Source organism: Cyprinus carpio, chromosome A11 (assembly GCF_018340385.1).
Source record: "Cyprinus carpio isolate SPL01 chromosome A11, ASM1834038v1, whole genome shotgun sequence".
NCBI lineage: Eukaryota > Metazoa > Chordata > Actinopteri > Cypriniformes > Cyprinidae > Cyprinus > Cyprinus carpio.
Genome location: NC_056582.1, coordinates 7254609 through 7277480, shown reverse-complemented (window position 1 = coordinate 7277480; position 22872 = coordinate 7254609). Strand labels below are relative to the sequence as shown.

General features: G+C 38.8%; 1 protein-coding gene and 1 pseudogene across 1 annotated transcript; one reads left to right on the top strand and one right to left on the bottom strand.

Moving 5' to 3' along the window:
- The first annotated feature begins 412 nt into the window (after nucleotides 1–412).
- LOC109064815 (plasmalemma vesicle-associated protein-like) lies at nucleotides 413–3756 on the top strand. The gene is made up of 5 exons (XM_042766100.1): nucleotides 413–1007; nucleotides 1296–1380; nucleotides 1480–2168; nucleotides 2303–2383; nucleotides 3507–3756. Exons 1-4 carry the CDS (start codon nucleotides 621–623, stop codon nucleotides 2372–2374), a joined length of 1233 nt encoding a protein of 410 aa, XP_042622034.1. The 5' UTR covers nucleotides 413–620; the 3' UTR covers nucleotides 2375–2383; nucleotides 3507–3756.
- Nucleotides 3757–5263: 1507 nt separating this feature from the next.
- On the bottom strand, nucleotides 5264–22510 carry LOC122146551 (annotated as a pseudogene).
- Nucleotides 22511–22872: the final 362 nt, after the last annotated feature.

Genomic DNA, 22872 nt, shown 5'->3' with positions numbered 1-22872 from the left:
CCCTCCGACTCCACCGATGTGGCTCTGCAGGAAACAGTTTCAGATGGGTTGTTTCGATCACATGTGTTTATGTATCTGATCTGATCCAGGAAGAGATGGAAGGACCTGCTTTTGTCCTTTGCAGGAACATTGTTTTTCTTGGCCAAAGTGGGTAATTCCTAAATGATGGCTGATATAAAGTTAATTAACTTATATTGAGAAACACCAATATGGATGTCAAGAACAGCTAAAGAAAAATCCACAATGATCATCTGAAATAAGTGTTATCTAGATGTTCGACGGTGGTCTGAATTCCTTGTCAGGGTTTGGTGTGATTTATGAGGGAAAGTAAGGGAGGAGCTCTGGCTCTGTTTATCTCTGGAGATCTCCGTAGGTTTAAGTACCGATAACCTCTGGAGCTTTCCTGGGGAGGGTCCGGAAAGAGTCACGGCGCGGGAAGTGTGTCTCTGCATTTATAAACACAGCTCCCACCCCGTGTCCTGGTAGAAGTGTTTACATGTCATTGCCCTCAGGTGTGACGGGGTATTCTGTTAACGTTTTGACCATCGTTTTTTCATAACAAACCTCTAGAATCAAAATCCTCAGAAGGTCCATCTCATTCCCACAACTGGAACTCAGAAATGTACAACAACAGCTACTCCCGGGCCACGCTTGGACTGGAGGCGAAAAAAATCCACAAGGCGAAGGGGAAAAGCTGCGGCTACTACATGAGGATCGTCTTCTTCTTCTCGTCTCTGATCCAATCCCTCATCATCGCCAGTTTAGTGCTCTTCCTGGTGTACGGCCAGCCGGAGAAGACCGCCGAGGAGAAGAGAGTGGAAGAGCTGGAGCTGGCCTTTAACAAGCTCTCCACAGACAACACCAAACTCAGAAAAGACAAAGCTGACCTCACCAGTGCCCTCAAAGAAAAGACTGGAGAGAAGGATGCAGCGGATAAAGAAATAGCAAAGCTGAAAAATGACTTGAACTTGACAACAATCAAGAGCAGTAACCTCCAGAAGTCTCTTGTAAGTCCTTTATTTGCTTGTATGTTGTCTCCATCATTTACTCACCCTCATGTAGTTTCGAATTGGTATGACTTCCTTTTTCTGTGGAACAAACAAAAATATATATTTTTAAATATCTTTGTGGTTGCACAGACGAAGGTAAGTCATACAGGTTTACAATGACATGAGGGTGTGCAAATGAGAACTGAAGATTAATTTTTGTGATGTTGTTGTTAATTTTCAGATTAAATTTTAAAACCCTAACACTAATAATAATTAAACGCTTGGTTTTGATTGGCTGTTTTACAGTCTCTTTGTGATGCCAGTAAAATAAAGCTTTCAAGCACTCGAAATACTCCACTCCCATGTCCACCAAGCAACAACAATCAGAATGGTGAGTGCAATCAATCAATCAATCAATCAATCAATGATTAATGAATAATCAAATTCACAAATTCGCTCCTGTTGACATGGCTCACTTTTCTCTTCTCAGGTGAAATAAAAACTCTAAATACTCTTCTGGAACAGCAGAAAGTTCTATATGGAATCCTTAAGAGTAACTTCAGCCAAACGGTGGAGTACCTTAAAGCTGACTTGGACAACGCAGTGAAAGATAAAAATGAACATCATAGTCTGGTGATACAGCTGAGACAAGAAAACCTGAATTTGAAATCCGAGCTTGATGTTTACACCAAGAAATGCAAAGAAGACTTTGCAGAGTCCCTCCAAGGCATCCAGACGGTCACAAGTGCCTTCCTGACCAAAATCGACAACTTCTTCACCAACTCAGTCACGTTTCACCTCACCTGCTCGAAACAGGAAGAACAGATGGAAAGGATTCGCTCCAACTGCTCAAGCCTCTCTCGGCAGGTGGAGGACAAGTTCCAGAGCTACCTGGACAACGTGGGAGCGAAGGTCTCGAGCATTCAAAAACAGAGCAGCTGGCTGGAAGTACAGAATGCGGAACTGACTTCAGAACTGGACAAGTGCAAAACGGATCGGGAAAAAGAGACTGCGGAGAGCAGCAAGAAACTGCAGGACGCCCAACAGAAGTATGATAAGCAACTGGAGCAGCTTCTCAAAGAGCAAAGCAGACTGAGGGACGCCAAAGAACTAGTAGAAGCCAAGCTTGCAGTGAAGGATGCCACACTTATATCATTGCAAAATGGCTGCGTACAACAGGTAGGAGTTAAGCTTAGATGAGTAATGTTGCTTAACATTTGGAAAATCTTCCATGATGGCCATTTTTAGGATATGTGCATGTTTGAATGCTGAAGGGTGTACCATAATTAAATCTATCTTCACTGCTTGTGCAGCCCAAACCTGCTGGTCTTCAACCCCCTGGCATAGCCGGCCCTTATCCCCCCGCACCTGGTAGGGACCATTAACCGCTAAAGGTAAGTAGTCTTTATTCGTCATGGCCAGAATTTCATTTGAAAGTCAATATTCTTTTGGTCCTACCCACTTTGAAGGGTGCAGGGCATTACTGTCCATTTGTTACATGCTACACCAGGGGTGTCCGATTCTGCTCCAGGAGGGCCAACGTCCAGTTTAGCCCCCACCTGCCTGGATGTATCTAAAGGCCTTAAGAGGAAAGTTCACCCAACTGTTCCAAACCCATATGAGTTTCTTTCTTCTGTTGAACATAAAGTAACATATTTTGAAAAATATGGGTAACCAGAAAGTTGCTGGACCCCACTGACTTCCATATTATGGGAAAACAATACTATGTAAGTCAATGGGGACCAGAAACCATTTAGCAAGAAAGAAAGTACTAAAGGTTTGGAATGGCATGAACATGAATAAATGATGGCAAAATGTTGGGTGATTCTGGAGGTCTTTGCAGATTTTAGCTGTAACACACCTGCCTGGAAGTGTCTAGTGATTCTGAAGACCTCCTTTAGCAGGTTCAGGTGTGTTGCTGAAAGGTGGCCCTCCAGAAGCAGGACTGGATAATCTTGAGGTTGTGGCAAATAAAACTCTTATTAACTTGTACCTTGCCTTGAGCACTCTGTGTGGCATTTTGTCAAAACAGCATGAAAGTATGTAAATACACAGGGAATAAGAACTAGTCTTTTAGTGTATGAGGGTACAATTGACAACACAATTAACTACAAACCCACACTCAGAAAAAAGATACAAAAGCTGTCACTGGGGCGGTACCCTTTAAAAAGGTACACTTTTGTACTCTAAAGGGTGCATATTAGTACCCTAAAAGTACATATTAATACCTAAAGTATTAATTTTGTCCCACTTCAAGGTCACAAAAACAACTTCAAAAATGTTAATCATTAACATCTGAAACAAAACATGCAAGACTTTGTGATAAGTGCTATATTACAAGTCAAAAAGTGGCATATAAGGTGAACATATTGAATATTTTGCTAAAGTACTAATAAAAAGCCTTTCAGGTTTTGATTTTTAGGAGCTCATCCTTTGTTTGGAGGACTTGTGTTAATTACACATTTCAGGCGGAGTCATTCAGAATGTCTTTTTTATTGTTTTCACTCTTTTCCGCAGGCTGGGTGTGGAGAAGGGAATGATCTGAATCTCAAGGCCGGACTCCAAGTTTTTAAATGTGTCTTGTGTGCGGGAGTTTCCTGATTTTGAGCCTGTGATCTCTTTAGTAAATAGTGTCGTCACTTTGGATCTCTGTAAATGTACATGCACTCTAATGTTTAGTTCATTTGTATAGTTGTGTTTAAGCATCATGGGCTGTGAACTTGCATGACATGATGTACTTCTGAGGTCTGATTCAGTTATTTAGAGTGGTGCGGACCTAAAAATGTGACACTGTCTTTCCTACAAGCACACGATTAATATTGCATACGATTTTTCTGTGAATATTCCATCAATGTGCTATGATGTATATAATATTCTTTATAGATAATTGTGTTTCAACAATTATTTGTTTGAACAGGTTTTAATGACCTTTAACAGTTTTTAATATATATATATATATATATATCAACTCTTTTTTTAAAACCTGTACTTAAAGATAAAACAAAGGAAACTTATGACATAAAATAAAGAAATATTTAGAATTTCTAGCTCACTAATCAAAGATCATATAATATTTTTTATTTTGTATTTATTTTTTTGGACAGCTGCATACACTTTTGCATTATGGATGTCATTATGAATGTTGTGTAACAAAGACTGGCCAACTCATTGTGACTCATAATAACAAAATATATTTAAAATAATAAACATGCATTCTGATGACATGCTACAATTTAAAAAATTCGGTTTTTGGGTGTGGTGTGCTGAATTTAAAGAAGAGGAAACAATAGACAGAACATTTGTTGATGCTGAATGTGTTCTTTGCTGAGATTTGTAAATAATTTTCTTTATGCATTCTCTGTTAAATTTATAACACAATTATGAAGGAATCTGTATGTTCTGAACATTTGTCCTCTCCACCAAACTAATACAGGCCAGTGAGATTTATGGGACCTTTTTAACCCCACTAATCTGCAGAAACAACAGCTCAACAGCGTCATGAATGAGAGGAAGGCAGAAGGTACAGCGTGCTGTGCACAGCTCCTCGCACCCCGATGTCGTCAAACGGGTGAAGAGTTCAGCAAGCACACATAAACATTTAAATGAATGTCAGATTGACAGGAGAACAAAGGGCCGTGGGGACCGTTTCTGAACACCTCCTTCCTAAACAGCCGGGACAGCTGAACACAGAGAATGCTTAACTGCATCAGATCGCCGCCAGCGTGTTTGAGCTCAATGCGCCCAGAACAAATAAGAACTCCTCCTGCCAAGGCTAGTGTGGTCATCCCTTAAAAAAGAGCCACTGAGAGGAAATTTAATTGTTTTGGGAGAGCCGAGATTTGAAACTCTATAACCTACTACTATATGCAATAAAAAAAAAAATGATACATTTCTCCAGTTACAGTGCATTCTTTTGTTGACTGTTTGGACTGATCAGGTCATTTTATGAAACAGCTTTTAAAATATTTTGTGATGTAAAACTGAATTTTTACCATCCATTACGCCAGTCTTCACAGACACGTCAACTGTTAATAGTTAGTCAGCTAGAAAAAGTTACTCTAGAAAGGAGCATTTTGCTAAATATATTACAAATTCATTATATTTTTACTTAACCTGTTGTTTTCATGTGTGTTTGAATAAATCAGGTTTTATTCCAGACACTATTTAAGTGTTTATATTTCAACAAAAAACTAAGGTAGAAACATAATTATGTTATTTTAAAAAATGACATAAAAACTACATTATGTGCAATTTAAATGTTTTTATGACTCCTTTTTGATTATCAAATACATCTGGTTATTAAATGAGATTTATTTCCGCCTGGATGCTGCGCTTGTGCTCAGCGGAGATGAGGTCACTTTTGTAGAGGATCAGGATGCACTCCCTGCTGTGAGATGAGTGCTCAAGGATACTCTTCAAGTGTCCACTGAGGAAGACAGGCACTAGCTGGGGCTCTGAAGGAAGCTGCATCAAATCGACAAACACAAGGGGCCCTGTGGGCAGCAGCGGAAGGTCGTTTCTTAAGCCTGTTTCCTGAGCCTGGTCTGCTTCTTACAACCTTTGACCTCGTAGAAGCAAAGTGGCCACTTCCTGTCTATGCCATCTCTTTAATAAATCACAGCACACTGTACATGCAATTCACTGCTACACACAAATGTAAACTGTGAAAAAGAGGGCCTAATGTGCAATGATGGCACTTGGAACCTTTTGGGCACGATTACATTTTTGGGAATATCACTGCATTAGATAAAATAAAACTAAAAAAAAAAGGATAACCGCAAATAAATTATGATAGACATTTTTTTTTTTTTTTTTTAAACTAATAAATATTACTTTTAGCCCACGGAACCACGGAATTAAATTTTGGCTCTTCAGATTAAAAAGTTTTGGTACCTCTGGTCTAAATTATCTAAATTAATTTGAATCTTTTTTTATTAATTAATCTTCTTTTTTTGTCTAAAATTTGATGTGTTGCTCACTTCTAGTTGTAAAAAAAATTGTTGCAAAACATGTTGTAAAAATTAATTTATAAAAACATGCACAAAAATAAATAAGTGTGAAATGATTGAATATTAGTAAAAAAAAATAAAAAAAAAATAAAAAAAAATAAAAACTGGTTAAATTGATTATTTATCTCTAATTTGAAGTCAGTAATCTTTTGTCTTTAGAGGAACCCATGACTGGAACAGACTTCTACCAGAATTAAAAGACATAATGTGGTTTATCTAAAAAAAAAAAAAAAAAAAAAAAAATGAAATCTACATGTTTATTTTCCCTGATTCATTGAACAAACAAACAAATTAAAATTTTAGACAGTTTTTCTCAAATTCAAATAAGACAACCATCTATTGTTTTAAACCTAACAAATTTCTCTTGTAACATGTTCTTTTAAAATGCATGCCACTTGTTTTATTTTTTTTTATTTTTGGTTGTCATTAAAACTGCCAAATCTTTTTCTGCAAACATTATATACCTAAACTCTTTATATTATTGCATAACCTCCCGTGTTTATTCAATCGTGAAACATGTGACACACACCTATATCTAAGTCTGTAAATAAACAGATCATTTCCCCTCACACGGCACAATGAGTGGCAAAAAATCTTGAGATATATTTCCCCTCTACAGGCCATTTTTAGGATGGCGATATTTATCACTTTGGAATGTTTGCGCAAAAATGCCTCACTGTTTATTCTACCTTGATTTTCCCACACGTGTCCGTAAATACATACCGCTGACGGGCGCGCCGGATGCCCTCCTGCTCCACGCTGTCTGTGGTGTACCTTAGCCCTGCTGCGTCACTCAGCAGCACGGGATACCCCTTATATCCAGCGGGACCTCCACGACATCTCTGGTGGTCCCCGCTGTGGGAAACACTATAGCAGCAGTACACTGAGCTACAGAGTAAGAGAAGATACTGAAATTAGTTCAGAAACTAACAAGAACAACAAAGAACAGCAGTATTTAAACATTTAACCCTTGCATTTTCATGCTACCAGTACTTATTTTTTATCTACTAGTATCTTTACCATGAAATTCTAGCTACTAGTGTATATTCTTAAGCTATTCTTTAGCTTTTTAAAGATACTAATACTTATTCAATAGACACTAGTACTTATTATTAGATACTGGAACTAATTCATTAGATTCTAGTACCTAATAACGTATTTCAATAATGACTAGTAACTTATCTATCGTTACTAGTAACACATTCCATTCCATTAGGTACTAGTACTTATTTGTTGGGTACTATTGCTTATTCTTGAGTTACTAGAATCGTTTTAAAGATACTAGTACTTGTTCAATAGATACTATTATTGATACTTATTCCAAATGTTACTAGTACATTTTTTTTTATTTATTTTAGTAGTCAAATTTTTTATTGAACTCTACAGTGACCATTAGGGCTGGGTGATATATATATATATATATATATATATATATATAATATATATATATATATATATAAAAAATCTCGATATTGTCAAAATTTTTACAATATTCGATATGTATCTCGATATGTTTGCATTTGCATTTGCAAAACAAGTACAGAAAGTGCATCCTGTTAACTTTTTTAGTGCATGCAATTCACAACATACACTGTGCAACTGGAGGAAATAATTAAACTTTTGTACAAGTTTTTAGCTAAGAACACAAGTCTGTCTGTCTCTGGTTTAAGAGAAGCTCTGTGGCATAAAACTATGTTCCCACTGGCACTAAAAACCCTCTCAGATGGGGAGCTATTTGCTGAAGCACATAGGTATTTCTTTATATATATATATATAATATATATATATATATATATATATATATATATATATATATATATATATATATATATATATATTAATACCAAAGACTTATACGCTCTCTCTGTCTATATTATGAAAAGTGGTAAAACAAATGAAAAATATTAAAAATGATTTTAATAAATTTATACTGTTAACTTGAAGTGTGCACCAAGAACTAGGAAGATACAAGTATCGGATCAGTACTCTATTTAATAGATACTAGTATCAAATGAAAACTAATAGTACTTAATAAATAAGTAACAAATGCTAACTAGTAATGTTTAAAAAGATTTTAGTCACTATTGAAATAAGTATTAGTATCTAATAAATAATTTTGTATTTTTAAAAAGTTACTAGAAGCCAAAGAATAAGCACTAGTAGCTAATGAATAAGTACAGGTACTTCATGGAAAAGATACTAATAGCCAAATAATAAGTACTAATAGCATGAAAATAGATACTAGTACATTTTAAAGATCAGATGCTCATAATGCACTTCCAAGGACAATAAACAAGTTGATTTCTCATTTAAGAGCTGAGATGTTGGGGGCCTGTGAGACATTTTGTTCTTAGACTCAGGCTTCTCAGAAATCTTTAATTTCTCAGGATGGAGGGCAAAGGTATTACCAAGGGAGATGCACAAGACTTCGAGAAAACCAAGATTTACTATATTTAAAATGTGATGATTGCAAGCACACAAAAACAACACAAAGTTCACATCCTGTAAACGTGACATCTGACAGACCAGTGTTACAGTGATGGGCAAATAATATGCATGGGCAGGAACATATGCAATTTTTTTGATGAGATAAGGAAACATCTTCCTAAAAATGAAGCTTAAAATTAGATTTGAAAGAGTTGAGCAAAAACAAAGTTCACCACCTTTGAAGCAAAAGTGAAGGGAGCACATGCCTGTGTTACTGAAGTTACAGCCAACAATAACTCCTGGAGTTTCCAGTTGTCTAGTTCAAGTGAAGGTGGGCCTGAATTTTCACATTACAAAAAAGATTCTTTATAGGGATAATTCAAATTAAATTTTAAATGAACAAATTAAACCTGTTCATCATATAAAGCAATCATATATCTTCACAATACATACATTGGATTAAACTGCTCGATTTTACAATGTCTTAACAATGTCCTACTGTATTTGGATCTCTTAAAGGGTAAGTTGAAAATTCTTTCATTAATTACTCACCCTCATGTCATTTCAAACTCGTAAGACCTTCATTCATCTTCGGAACACAAATTAAGATATTTTCGATGGAATCTAGAGCTGTCTGACCTTCCCATAGACAGCAACGCAACTGAAATTTTCCCAAGTCCAAAAATGTATCAAGGAAATCTGTGAATTAATCCATGTGACATCAGTGGTTCATCCGCAGTTATACGAAGCTACGAGAATACTTTTTGTGCACAAAAAGAAAAAAAAAAATAACGACTTTATTTAACAGTTTGTCTCCTCCGCATCACCCTGGTGCCATTTTGGAGAATATCTCAGTTATAAGCATGAGCCTTGTCAGACTGATCGTGGGAGAGGTGTTGCGACAATATTTAGTGATATCCTCAATGTTACCCAGAAAACAGGATAAAAGAATTAAAAAGAATTTGCTGATTTCCTCTCAGACCTATTGGTTACCGTTGATAAAGAACTAATTGTCGGAGATTTTAACATTCACGTTGATAATACCAATGATGCATTAGGACTTGCATTTACTGACTTAATAAACTTCTTTTGGAGTCAAGCAAAATGTCACCGGTCCCACTATTCATTTTAATCATACGCTAGATTTAATTATATCACATGGAATCGATCTTACTGATATAGATATTCCACCTCAAAGTGATGATGTTACTGACCATTTTCTTGTATCGTGCATTCTGCGTATTAATGATATTAACTATATAGCTACGTATTATCGTCCGGGCAGAACTATTGTTCCAGCCACCGAAGACAGATTCACAAATAACCTGCCTGATTTATCTCAACTGCTCTGTGTACCCTTAAACACATATTAACTAGACGAAATGACTAGCGACATGGGCGCTATCTTCTCTAATACATTAGAAGCTGTTGCCCCCATCAAATTGAAAAAGGTTAGAGAAATACATACTGTGCCATGGTACGACAGCAATACCCATTCTCTCAAGAAAGAAACTCGTAGTCTTGAGTGCAAATGGAGAAAAACTAACTTAGAAGTTTTTAGAATTGCATTGAAAAACAGTATGTCCAGCTATAGACAGGCTCTAAAAACTGCCAGGGCCGAGCATATCCACAAACTCATAGAAAATAACCAAAATAATCCAAGGTTTTTATTTAGCACAGTGGCTAGATTAACAAATAACCAGACACCACCTGATCTAAATATTCCCTCATAGTTAAATAGTAAGGAATGACTTTAATTTTTTCACTGATAAAAAAGATAACATCAGAAATACAATAACAAATGTAGATTCTACAGTATCTAATACTTCAGCTTCATTCATCTCACCCAAAGATAAACTGCAGTGCTTTACAACTATAGGACTGGAAGAGCTAAATAAACTTATCACTGCATCTAAACCAACAACATGTTTATTAGATCCTGTACCCACTAAATTACTGAAAGAGTTGTTACCTGTAGCAGAAAAACCGCTTCTCAATATTATTAACTCGTCGTTATCTTTAGGTCACGTCTCAAAACCATTCAAGCTGGCAGTTATTAAGCCTCTTATTAAGAAACCACAACTAGATCCTTGTGAACTGGCAAATTACAGACCCATTTCAAATCTTCCATTTATGTCTACAATTTTAGAAAAAGATTTGTCTGCTCAATTGTGCAAAAAAAAAAGATCTCTATGAAGAATTTCAGTCAGGTTTCAGGCCCCACAGAAACTTGCACTTGTTAAAATTACAAATGATTTGCTTCTTGCATCAGACCAAGGCTGCATCTCATTGCTAGTTTTACTTGATCTTAGTGCTGTGTTCGACACCATAGATCACGACATACTCATAGATCGATTACAAAACTATACAGGTATCCAAGGGCAGGCTTTAAGATGGTTTAGATCCTACCTGTCCGATCGCTACCACTTTGTTTATTTAAATGGGGAGTCATCTCATTTATCACCAGTAAAATATGGAGTGCCACAAGGATCTGTCCTAGGTCCTCTGCTATTTTCAATATACATGTTGCCCCTTGGTAATATTATTAGGAAATACGGGATTAGTTTCCACTGTTGTGCTGATGATACTCATCTATATATCTCAACAAGACCAGATGAAACCTTTAAATGATCTGAGCTAACAGAATGTGTTAAAAATGTAAAATATTGGATGACCAATAATTTTCTCCTATTAAATTAGGATTAGGCAGAGATATTACTTATTGAACCAAAAAATAGTAAACAGAATCTCGTAGATTACAATTTGCAACTAGACGGATGTACTGTTACTTCCTCTACTGTCAAAAATCTGGGTGTTATATTAGACAGCAACTTGTCTTTTGAAAATCATATTTCCCATGTTACAAAAACAACATTCTTCAATAGGAATAGCCTCCCTGATAATGTTCGGGGTTCAGACACTCTCTCTGTTTAAATCTAGATTAAAAACACACCTCTTTGGCCAAGCATTCAAATAATGATCTCATAATCTTGGACTGCAGTTATATCTGATCAAATGCGCATTATTATTCTTTAGCTTGGATTAAACAAATTAATTTTATTTGGTTGGAACAGCAGCTACGCTAATTATGTCTCTATTTGTTTCTCTGTTTTGTCACGGGATTTACATCCCGTGGTAACTAGGATTTACACAAGCTTCAGTCTGGATCCAGAACACCTGAGAAGAGATGATGCCAACCTCAGACCTCAGATTATGCAAACCCTGAAACAACATACAGAACTACCACATTTTGCTATAAGTTTGATTGCATAATTGCTGTTAATAGTGTTCATCGTCTTGTTTGTTTACATCTTTAATTGATTTTTCCATACATTTCTGCCATATGCACATAAACTGACAGTCATCACTGATAAGCTACTACTAAATATTGTAGAAAGTTAATTTTCTGTAAAGTTGCTTTGCAATGATTTGTACCGTAAAAAGCGCTATACAAATAAACTTGAATTGAATTGAATTATACTGAACAGCATGTTAGCTATGAAATTGACTAACTATATAATAAAACACTTTGAACACTTAAATTCTTAAATAAGACATCTTCAGCAGCTCTTGTCCTTTTGTTCTCTGCTGCTAAACGCTGAACCGAAATAACTGCACATATATCAACACATAAATCGCTCTAAACCACTGCTGTGCTCTGCAGCTCCCTTGAGACAATGAAAGTTTGAAGAAACGTTTCACTGTTGTTGCCATTCAGGTAGAGTCTGGTATATATTTATATTTCCATATGTCCACTGGAAGGAAGACGCCAGTTTCACTTAAGTGCTCTTTGTGTGAACTTCCTTTAAGTGTTTAAATAGCTTACCAATCCTATAATCAACAAATGTTACACTTCTTGTTTGCTGCAAACCTCAATTCTTCAAATGTTGAATTCATGCTGACATGCTGAATTCTCACTCCAATTCTAGTTTAAAAAGGAACTGAATTCAAAAAATGCTTAATTAAATTATAAACTACACAGGAAGTGACACCAGAAATCAGTCAAGCTGGGCCGCAAACAATAACAGGCCTGATGAATGTGGGGTAATTCAGAGCAGGAAGTTCGGTGATATCCAGACATCCCCTTCTGCTACTGAAGAGGTCAGAGCTCAGAGATAAACATCATTAAAGGCCGTACGGTGTCACTTTATGAGTGTGCATGATAACATGTGCATTTATCACAACCATTAACCTTCTGTCATAGGACAATGTGACACTTTCGGCCCTAAAATCTGTTTAAGCATTTTTAAGTAAAAATATGATATTCCCAAACATACAGAAACCTGATCTGATGCAGTGTTTTGTTCACTCAGGTACTCCCTGACTAACTTGCCCAAATGAATAAAAATGCTAAAGTGTACAAAAGAATGAACAGCAGAAAATATGTTTCTTATAAGTTGAAAAAAACAAACAATAATGTCTAGGGAGCTGCAAAAGATGCTGTAGAATCCATTAAAAAATTAGAAAGAAAAAAAAAACAAATCATTTTTAAGGCTGTCAAACCTAACATAATCACTTGGGATTGTTCAAAAGTTTGAGGTTGTCAGATTTTTTTTTTTTTAGGGATTTTGAAAGAAGTCTCTTATGGTCACTGAGGCTGCATTTATTTGCTCAAAAATACAGTAAAAATAATAATCTTGTTAAATATTATTACAATTTAAAATAACCCACATGTATCTGAATATATTTTAAAATGGAATTTATTTCTGTGATGCAAAGATGAATTTTTATCCTTCAGATATCATCCTACATTAATATGCTGATTTGCTACTCACTAAACATTTCTGATTATTATCAATGTTAAAAACAGCTGTGCTGATTAATATTTTTTGTGGAAACTGATAATTAAATCATATAAAATCTTATACCTTAACCTGGTCCTAAACTTTTGAATGGTGGTATATTAATGGAATTTAAGATAATATTTTAACAATTTGAATTAGTTCTACATATTTCAAAGTATTTAATTTGGTTGTTTTATAATATTAATATCTGTCACACAGTCACACAATTTTTCCTACATGATACTGGAACATATAAAGTTGTCTTTTTTTGCAAAAAAATTTGCAGAAACTTGCCATTGAAAAGTATGAAACCCAGTGTTTTTTAATTGCAGGATCCCAACCTCTCAGCTCTGATAGTCACAGACAGCTGGACAAAAAAAAAAAAAAAAAAAAATGAAAAGCAACTAACAATATAATAGTTCATAGTTTTTAAGCAAATAATAATGCATTAGGGAAAACAAAACACTTCCCACATCCTTTCCTCTGACATCAAAGGCTGTACAGCCAATAAAATCTTTCAGCACGTACTCATCTGTTGTTTTGGTAGAAGCCACATTACACAGACGAACAAAACTACTCAAAATAAAAGAGAAAATACAGTCCAGATTAAATGTGGGTTCACTTGCAGCAAAGATAAACATATTTAATTATTATTTTTTTGCTTTCAATGACACAGATCTTGCTACCAACATCAGTCCTGATCATAACTACCAAAAATTCATTTATTTTCAGGATTTTAACCTTTTAAATGCCAGTTTGTTCACATAATGCCACTGTTGTTGTTTTTTTAATGAAAAAAAGAACACATAAATCAATTTTATTCCATATACTAAATGCTGAGCAGAATTTTTTTGTTTTTATTTTATTTTATTTTTTTATTTATTATTATTTTTTTTTTTGATTATTACAGTCTTGGATAAGTCAATGACTAGAAACAATATTAATTTTGATGCATTATTATTTTGTGCAGTTTCAGATTAAAAAAAAAAATCACTAATTTGTTTTGAATAACATTTAACACAAATTTCACAGTACACACAAACAAACCGCACTCTTATATTCATACCAATACATCCACACAATTATAATTACATAACTTCAATTCAGTTGCCCCTTTTTTCAGTAGAAAACAAATGGTTGTCCAAATGGCCAAAGCTTAGAAAATGGTGCTTTAGGGTGGAAAATAGTCAAAAATAAAAATAAAAACAGTCCAAATTTTGAAGCCTTGACAAAAGAATGAAAGTCTTTTAACAAAGCATGCATGACTTTATAACTAAATGGCACTGGGATTAAGTATTGACATATTTAATGGGAAATTTTTGTCCTTGAGGTCCTGAGTGTAACTATTTTTGTACCTATAAAATAGATTTATGAAAGAAAATGAGAGTGAAATACTAAAATTCCAATAAAAATACACATTTATGGCAAATTTTATGCTGTTTGCATTAATGACTAAAAGTCAAAATGATATGATAAAAAAAATTATACAAATCCATAAGGCTTTGGCACACTAGAAGTGTGTCAGTGTAAACACTACTTTTCATGACCTCTATTAGTGACTTTACAGCCCATCTGTAACTCTCAGAGGAAGGAGATGGTCTGTGACGCACACTGAAATCCCTCTATTCTGCAGAGGAACAGACTCTAATGTAAATATAACAACCAAACATTTGAATGAAGTTGGACAAATGATGGCAGGAGCATTCACTGTGCATTCTTCAGGCACTACAACAACGTCAATGGCCTCTCAATGTGACTTTCAAAGGTTTTGATTCCTTCTCTGTGGTGTCTTTGAGGTCAATACTAACAGGAAAGTCTCACAAATCATTCTGGAAATGAATCAGTGAGGATACTGATCCATCTGAGGAGACGTACCGTCATTTAAGACTCTATCCTCTATGAGTTCATCCTCACTGAAGTCGATGAATGCCTCTATATCAGGGATGGGCAACACCGGTCCTGGAGGGCCACTATCCTGCAGAGTTTAGCTTCAGCCCTCATAAAAACTCACCTGCCTGTATCTATCTAGTAATCCCGAAAACACTGATTGCCTGTTCAGGTGTGTTTAATTAGGGTTGGAGCTAAACTCTGCAGGACAGTGGCCCTCCAGGACCGAAGTTGCCTATCCCTGCTCTATATGCACCAAGACACACACACAAATACAACAACTTAGTCAGAATTCCACAGAATGTTTTTAGAGACTCACTAAAGCTTGGACAACAGTTCGACAAATTATCTATATATTTAACATTAATGTAAAGTTAATGTTGAGTAACTACCATTTGAAAGTTTAGGGGAAAATAAATTAATACTTTCATTCAGAAAGGATGCATTAATTTAATCTTTTACTTTGTTACAAAAGACTTCTATTTCAAATAAATGCTGTTCTTATGAACTTTATCAAAGAATCCTGAAACAATGCATCATGGTTTAAAAAAAAATGTAAGCAGCACAACACTGCTTTCAACACTGATGATAATAATAAATGTTACTTGAACACCATATCAGAGTGATTTGTTAATGTTAATGTGAAGATTGGGGATGTTGTGATTATGATTAAGATTTGGATTTGAGTAATGGTTTTGATTTTAAAATATATTAAAATAGAAAACACTTGTTTTAAATTGTAAAAATATTTCACAATATTCACATATTTTTGATCAAAATGCAGCCTGGACTTATTTTAAAAACATTATCATACTTACCAAACTTTTGAGTTTGAACTGCAGTGTAAATTTTAGACGTGATTTTCCCAGTTTCTTTCTTTTTTTGGTACCTGAATGAATTTGTATTTTTGAACAAAATGGTTGAGTGAAAGATTCAGTGACTCACTTGTCACTACTCTACCAACTCGCATACCAGTCTTGGAAAATCACTCAACCAATCCAATTTGAGGACCAGAACTAATTGTTTCATTTAGTTTTCAATATAATTTAAGTGAAAAATTTGAGAAACTTCCGTGAAGATCAGAAGAACTTCTTAGTATTTAGTATGTCGCTGTTTGGTTTAATGAAAGCAGCTGTATGAGGTCCACGTTCAAAGAGTGATGATCATCTAGCATAATTTGAAAATGATCCAAAGGGCATGTTGTCACCTTTTTTTTACCATAACTTTTCTTTGTTTTAATATTTTTTCAAAATCCTGAAATCTTGTTCATTTCCAGAATTACACTCCTTGGTGCTTGTTAGCAAAAACCTCCTTCCAGGAGTCTTTACACAAACCATTAACCGACATCACATTGGGTCCTGAGGGCTCTGGCGGCTTGGCACAAACCCTGCTCAGGATGTCCTGTCTCCTGCTCTCTGCTCCTCAATGACTCAAGCAATCAACACGCTCTTACACACAAACAATAGATGGACAACATCCATGATAGAGAGACAACACTGCCCAATCTAGCAGTAAATTCTGGAATTATTTAAAAGAAAAAATAATAACCTCTTAGATGAACACACTTATGACAATTGTTCTATTGGCTTGTACAGTAAATAACAGCCCATTCACCTCACAGTAGAAGGAAAACAAGACTTTTCCTATTACCAATAGCATGTGTATATTTTTGAATGTGTTTAGTTAGATGTGCTCCAGTGTTTCAGATCTCTCTAATTGCTCTATTAATCAAACTTTATTAATTTTTTGCATTACAAAAAGAAGAGAAGAATGAGAAAACTGGGTGTTGTGTTCCTTACATACTCTTTAACAGCTAGTGTGCTGTCTGTGGTTGTCAGAGAGTTGCAATGTGGTTGTAAAAGTGTTCTCAGTGGTTGATATATAGTTACTAGTGTGTTTTGTGTGGTTATTTATTGGGCCAAGCCAACATTTTTCACCTGTTTTATCATCTGCTAGATGAAAACCATACACTATTTAAAGATTTGGGATCTGTGAGATTTGTTGTGATTTTGAAAGAAGCCTCTTACACTCACCAAGGCTGCAAAAATGCAGTAAAAACAGTAATATTGTAAAATATAATTACGATTGAATATAACTGGTTTATATTTGAATATATTCCGACCTGTACTCATTAAAATATATAAAAGGAAAAGTGTTCATACAAAATATATTATATTGTAAATAATTAAAAAACTTCTTGGGTAAAACCCAGTGGTTTGAACGATAGCGGCAAAAATTGGTAAAGATTTAAAATGACAATGAAAAAAATAAAATAAACATGACACATTCTAATGTACAGAAAAAAATAAAAATAATTTTAAGCTTTATTAAACCTTTATTGTTTCGATGCCTAAAAATCAATTTTCATATTTGGCCCTCCAATATATATGTGACCCTGGACCACAAAACCAGTCATAGGGGTATTTTTCAAAATCGAGATTTGTACATCAGGATAGGACAACATTTGGCCGAGATACAACTATTTGAAAATCTTTTGTGGTCCAGGATCACATATCACATCTAACATATATGAAATAACCACTTATATGTGACATACATGAAATTATCCCCAAACAGATCTATACAGGTGGAGCTGGGGATGGTGGAGGTTTCTGAAGCACGCTGCAACTGCTACAGCAAGCACTAGCCAAGTATTTGAATGTAGAGCAGCAAGCTCATTGGCTGCTGATGTGAACGAAACCAATCAGCTGTGCCGTGTGAATGATGATGTGATTACATCAGATTGAATTATCATCAATTATCTAGAGTTTCATGACAGAACTTTATATTTGAATGCATACTTGTTGAATTAAAGTTGAATTCTTTAAAAAACAATACAGTAGTGAACTAAAAAAAAAAAAAGTAACAAACATAATACAGTGCTGCAGGGATGGTTCCTCTGGAGCGATCCTAAGTGTTCTGCTCACTAAACGCACAAGTTTTTTGTTTGCAGCACTGATGATTTCCTAATGGATGGGAGTCAAACACATACACCACTTAACAGTTCCCACAATATGCATGTATATAGCTTCTGTCTGGAATTTCCTGTGCCCTTTACTGATAAATATGTTAAAGCAATTTAGGTTGTTGATGCAATATTTTTGGAACACAAAAGCAGCAAGTGGAAAACAATGTTAATATGTTGGTCAGATGACAAAAACAAAGTGACATGACATACAGCCAAGTATGGTGACCCATACTGAGAATTCGTGCTCTGCATTTAACCCATCCAAAGTGCACACACACAGCAGTGAACACCCACACACCGTGAACACACACCCGGAGCAGTGGGCAGCCATTTATGCTGGGGCACCTGGGGAGCAGTTGCGGGTTCGGTGCCTTGCTCAAGGGCACCTCAGTCGTGGTATCACCGGCCCGAGACTCAAACCCACAACCTTAGGATTAGGAGTCAAACTCTCTAACCACTAGCCCACGACTGCTCTTAGACCTGGCCATAAAGATGTACTAAAAACAAGAGATATTCCTGATCAACCCTTTACTCATTCATTTAAGCTGAACACTCCAGTCTTGGTAAATGCAGCCCAGGTCTCCTGCCATTTGATGGAGAGCCTGTCGCCTCTGTGCTTCTGTCTCTGCATGGATCCATTAACCTAGACCCTTTATTTCAGTAAGGTCTAATTTTCCAGCATTGAACACCCGTCGGGTAAACCCACCCGCTTCTGCAGGCCGCAGACCCAGCAAACTCCCTGAAACACACAAAATAAGATACCTTTAAAATAAAATTAACTTTATCACATAACTATTTAGAAACATTTAGATTTTATAATGTCTCCAGATAAAGACTATAACTTAATAAAGTACTACTTCACTTAAAAGGAGAAAGGAATGTGTAAACACTTGCTACATGCATATTAAAAGCTAGATATTTCCAAGCATAACACAGATACTGCCATCTAGTGTTAAAATGCTGATTCAACTAGCTTTTTGCGATATAGATTTCTGATGATAAAATTCATATAGAGGGTTTACAATAATGGCTGATCTCTCTCCCACACACCAGGTGCTTGTAAGACCCCACTAATGACAGCAGGCCCGTGAATGTGAAACTCTGCACTGTCCTCTCCTGTAAAACTACCAGGACCTGAAACAGTGAAGAGTGGAATGTGTCATACCAGAATTAATATGTCATTTATATAACGCTCGAACTGTAAATTAATTTAATTAACAAAAATTAATATTTTTTTTAAAGAAAACACTTTTACAAGTGTTTTTTTTTTTTACACACTTTTATTAAGCAAGGATACATTAAATTGATCAAAAGTGACAAAAAAAGATATTTATAATGCTACAAAATAGTTCTTTTTCAAATAAATGCTGTTCTTTTGAACTTTCTATTCATCAAAGAATTATTAAAAATTGTATCAGTTTCCACAAAATTAGAAAGCAGCACCAATGTTTTCAGCATTGATAATAATAAATGTTTCTTGGGCAGCAAAAAACAATGACTGCTGAAATTTTATGCTTTGCCATCATGGAATAAATCACATGTTTAAATATATTACAATATAAAACAGTTTTGTTCAATTGTAATAACTGTTCTCAATATTACTGTTATAACTGTTTTTATATCAAATAAATGCAGCATTGATGAAAAGAGTCTCACCTTTAACTTTTGATCAGTAGTGTGTATTTCATAATCTTTCATAAACAAATATACTGCATAATCACTCTACTGTAGAGGTAAGGATATATTCAGGTATATTGTTTTGTTGTGTTTTTTGAATGAAACAAAAAAATCATAAACAGTCCAGGCAGGGGTCAAAACCAAACATAAACAGTCCAAAACACGAACCACGAACATCCACTAGGGAACCAGGAAAAAGCAGGGTGACATGCAACAAGGACTCCGTAACAATGACAGAAACAACCAGGGTATTTATAGATAGGTGCAAACAAGGTAAGTGGTGACAGCTGAACACAATGAACAGTGATGAACAGATAAGGCTAGTGGGAAATGTAGTTCTGAAGGGGGTGACAATAAGGGGAAGTGAGACCTCTAGTGGCCACCCAGGGATACACAAACCAGACACCGTGACACTACCCCCCCTCTAAGGAGCAGCTTCTAGATGCTCCTCAGAACAAACCAAACAGCAAAACAAAGAGACCAGGAGGGAGGTGGACTGGTGGAGGCAGAACAGGGGGAGGGATGGCGGGCCAGGCCCGTGTAGGGGAACTGGGACCGGGCAGCGATGGCTCCCCTGGTAGGCCCAGGAGGCTCGGTCAGATCAGGGGCCCATGGTGGACCCGAAAGTTCAGGGGACCACGAGGGACCAGGCAGTTCAGGTGGCCACGGTGGACCCGAAAGTTCAGGGGACCACGAGGGACCAGGCAGTTCAGGTGGCCACGGTGGACCCGAAAGTTCAGGGGACCACGAGGGACCAGGCAGTTCAGGTGGCCACGGTGGACCCGAAAGTTCAGGGGACCACGAGGGACCAGGCAGTTCAGGTGGCCACGGTGGATCAGTCCATTCTCGTTGTGCAGACGACCAGGGAGGAATTCGCCATTTGAGTGGCCCGAACGGAACCTGCCAATCGGGGAGCCAGTAAGGAGCAGGCTGTGGCGATGGCCAGGTCACAGCATCGGGAACGGCCTCAGACAAGGGCACCGCCTCGGGAACGGCCTTGGACACGGGTATCGCCTCCGGAACCATCTCGGGCCCCGCATCGGCCTCCGGAACAGCATCGGGCACCGCCTCGGGAATGGCCTCAGGAACGGCATCGGACAAGGACACCGCCTCAGGAACGGCATCGGACAAGGACACCGCCTCGGGAACGGCATCGGACAAGGACACCGCCTCGGGAACGACCTCGACATCGGGCACCGCCTCGGGAACGGTCTCAGGAACGGCATCGGGCACCGCCTCGGGAACGACCTCGGCCTGCGCATCGGGCACCGCCTCGGGAACGACCTCGGCCTGCGCATCGGGCACCGCCTCGGTCTCTGGAACCAATTCGGGCACCGCATCGGTCTCCGGAACAGCATCGGCCCCCGCCTCGGCCTCCGGAACAGCATCGGGCACCGCTTCGGCATCGGGCACAGCCTCGGGCCCCGCCTCGGCATCGGGAACAACATCGGGCACCACCTCGGGAACGACCTCGGCCTGCGCAAGCAGCCTCGCCTCGGTCTCTGGAACCAACTCGGGCACCGCCTCGGTCTCTGGAACCAACTCGGGCACCGCCTCGGTCTCTGGAACAACCTCGGTCACTGCCTCGACCTCCGGAACGGCATCGGTCACCGCCTCGGCATCGGGCACCGCCTCGGCATCAGGAACAACATCGGGCACCGCCTCGACCTCCGGAACAGCCTCGGTCTCGGGCATTGCATCGGGAACCGTCTCTGGCACCGCATCGGGCACCGCCTCGGCATCGGGCACTGTCTCGGCATCGGACATTGCATCGGGAACCACCTCGGCCACCGCATCAGGCACCGCCTCGGCATCGGGCACCGCCTCGGCATCGGGCACCGCCTCGGCATCGGGCACCGCCTCGGGAACCTCGAGCCCCGCCTCGGGAACCTCGGGCACGTCCACCTGGACGACAGCGGCCTGCTCGGGAACGTCCTCCTGGACGGCAGCGGCCTGCTCGGGAACGTCCTCCTGGACGGCAGCGGCCTGCTCGGGAACCTCCTCCGGGCTTTGAGGAACGGCTGACGCCTGTCTCCTCCTCCTGCGGCCTCTATGATGGCGTGCCGGTGGCTCCTTGACGGAAGACTCAGGCGTTGAGTCAACCATCTTGTGCTGTGGTGCTGGGCCGGCGGCCATCCCGTGCTGTGTGTGCTGGGCACGCTGAGCTGGCAGCCATCCTGTGCAATGGCGCTGGGCTGGCGGCCATCTTGCGCTGTGGTGCTGAACTGGTGGCCATCCTGGGCATTGGCGCTGGCTCAGCGGCCGTGATGTGAACACTCCTGGGAATCTCCGGGATCTGGCACATCCTGGAAAAGTAACTCAACAATGTCTCCGCGGCCATCTTGGGCTGTGGCGCTGGGCTGGCGGCCATCTTGTGCTGTGGCGCTGGGCTGGCGGCCCTCTTGTGCTGTGGCGCTGGGCTGGCGGCCCTCTTGTGCTGTGGCGCTGGGCTGGCGGCCATCTTGTGCTGTGGCGCTGGGCCGGCGGCCCTCTTGTGCTGTGGCGCTGGGCTGGCGGCCATCTTGTGCTGTGGCGCAGGGCTGGCGGCCATCTTGTGCTGTGGCGCAGGGCTGGCGGCCGCCTTGTGCTGTGGCGCTGGCTCAGCCGATGTGACGTTAACCCCCTTGGGAACGTCTAGGATTTTGGACAGCATAGTAAAATAATCCAAAACCGTTTCCGTCGCCCTCTTCTCCGCAGACACAGTCTCGGCGGACGTGTGCCTCCTCCCCCTTCTCCGTTCGTGATGGAGAGACGGCGGCTCCGATCCATCCCTCACGAGCCCAGGGTCGACGGGGGGCCATGGTGGAGAGCGATGCCGGACCTCCTCTCGACCACTCCCTCCTCTGCGACCTCCCCGGGTCCCACGGAAAACAACCAGGCGGGTTCCCTCAAACTCACTCCCTCTCTCCCGCTCGATGGCTGGGGGAGAATCCTCAAAAAACATATCGCTGGATCTAGGTTGTGACGGAGTCCTTCTGTCACGAAACGCACACAGACAGGTAGATCCAAATGCAGTGTTTATTAAAGGGTAATCCAAAATCATAAACAGTCCAGGCAGGGGTCAAAACCAAACATAAACAGTCCAAAACACGAACCACGAACATCCACTAGGGAACCAGGAAAAAAAAGCA

What these genes read in the sequence shown, in the direction of transcription:
- LOC109064815 (XM_042766100.1), top strand. Translation starts at nt 621, where the DNA reads ATGTACAACAACAGCTACTCCCGGGCCACGCTTGGACTGGAGGCGAAA. An exon ending in AAGCAACAACAATCAGAATG is followed by an intron (nt 1,381 to 1,479) that starts GTGAGTGCAATC and finishes TTCTCTTCTCAG; the next exon opens with GTGAAATAAAAACTCTAAAT. An exon ending in AAAATGGCTGCGTACAACAG is followed by an intron (nt 2,169 to 2,302) that starts GTAGGAGTTAAG and finishes CTGCTTGTGCAG; the next exon opens with CCCAAACCTGCTGGTCTTCA.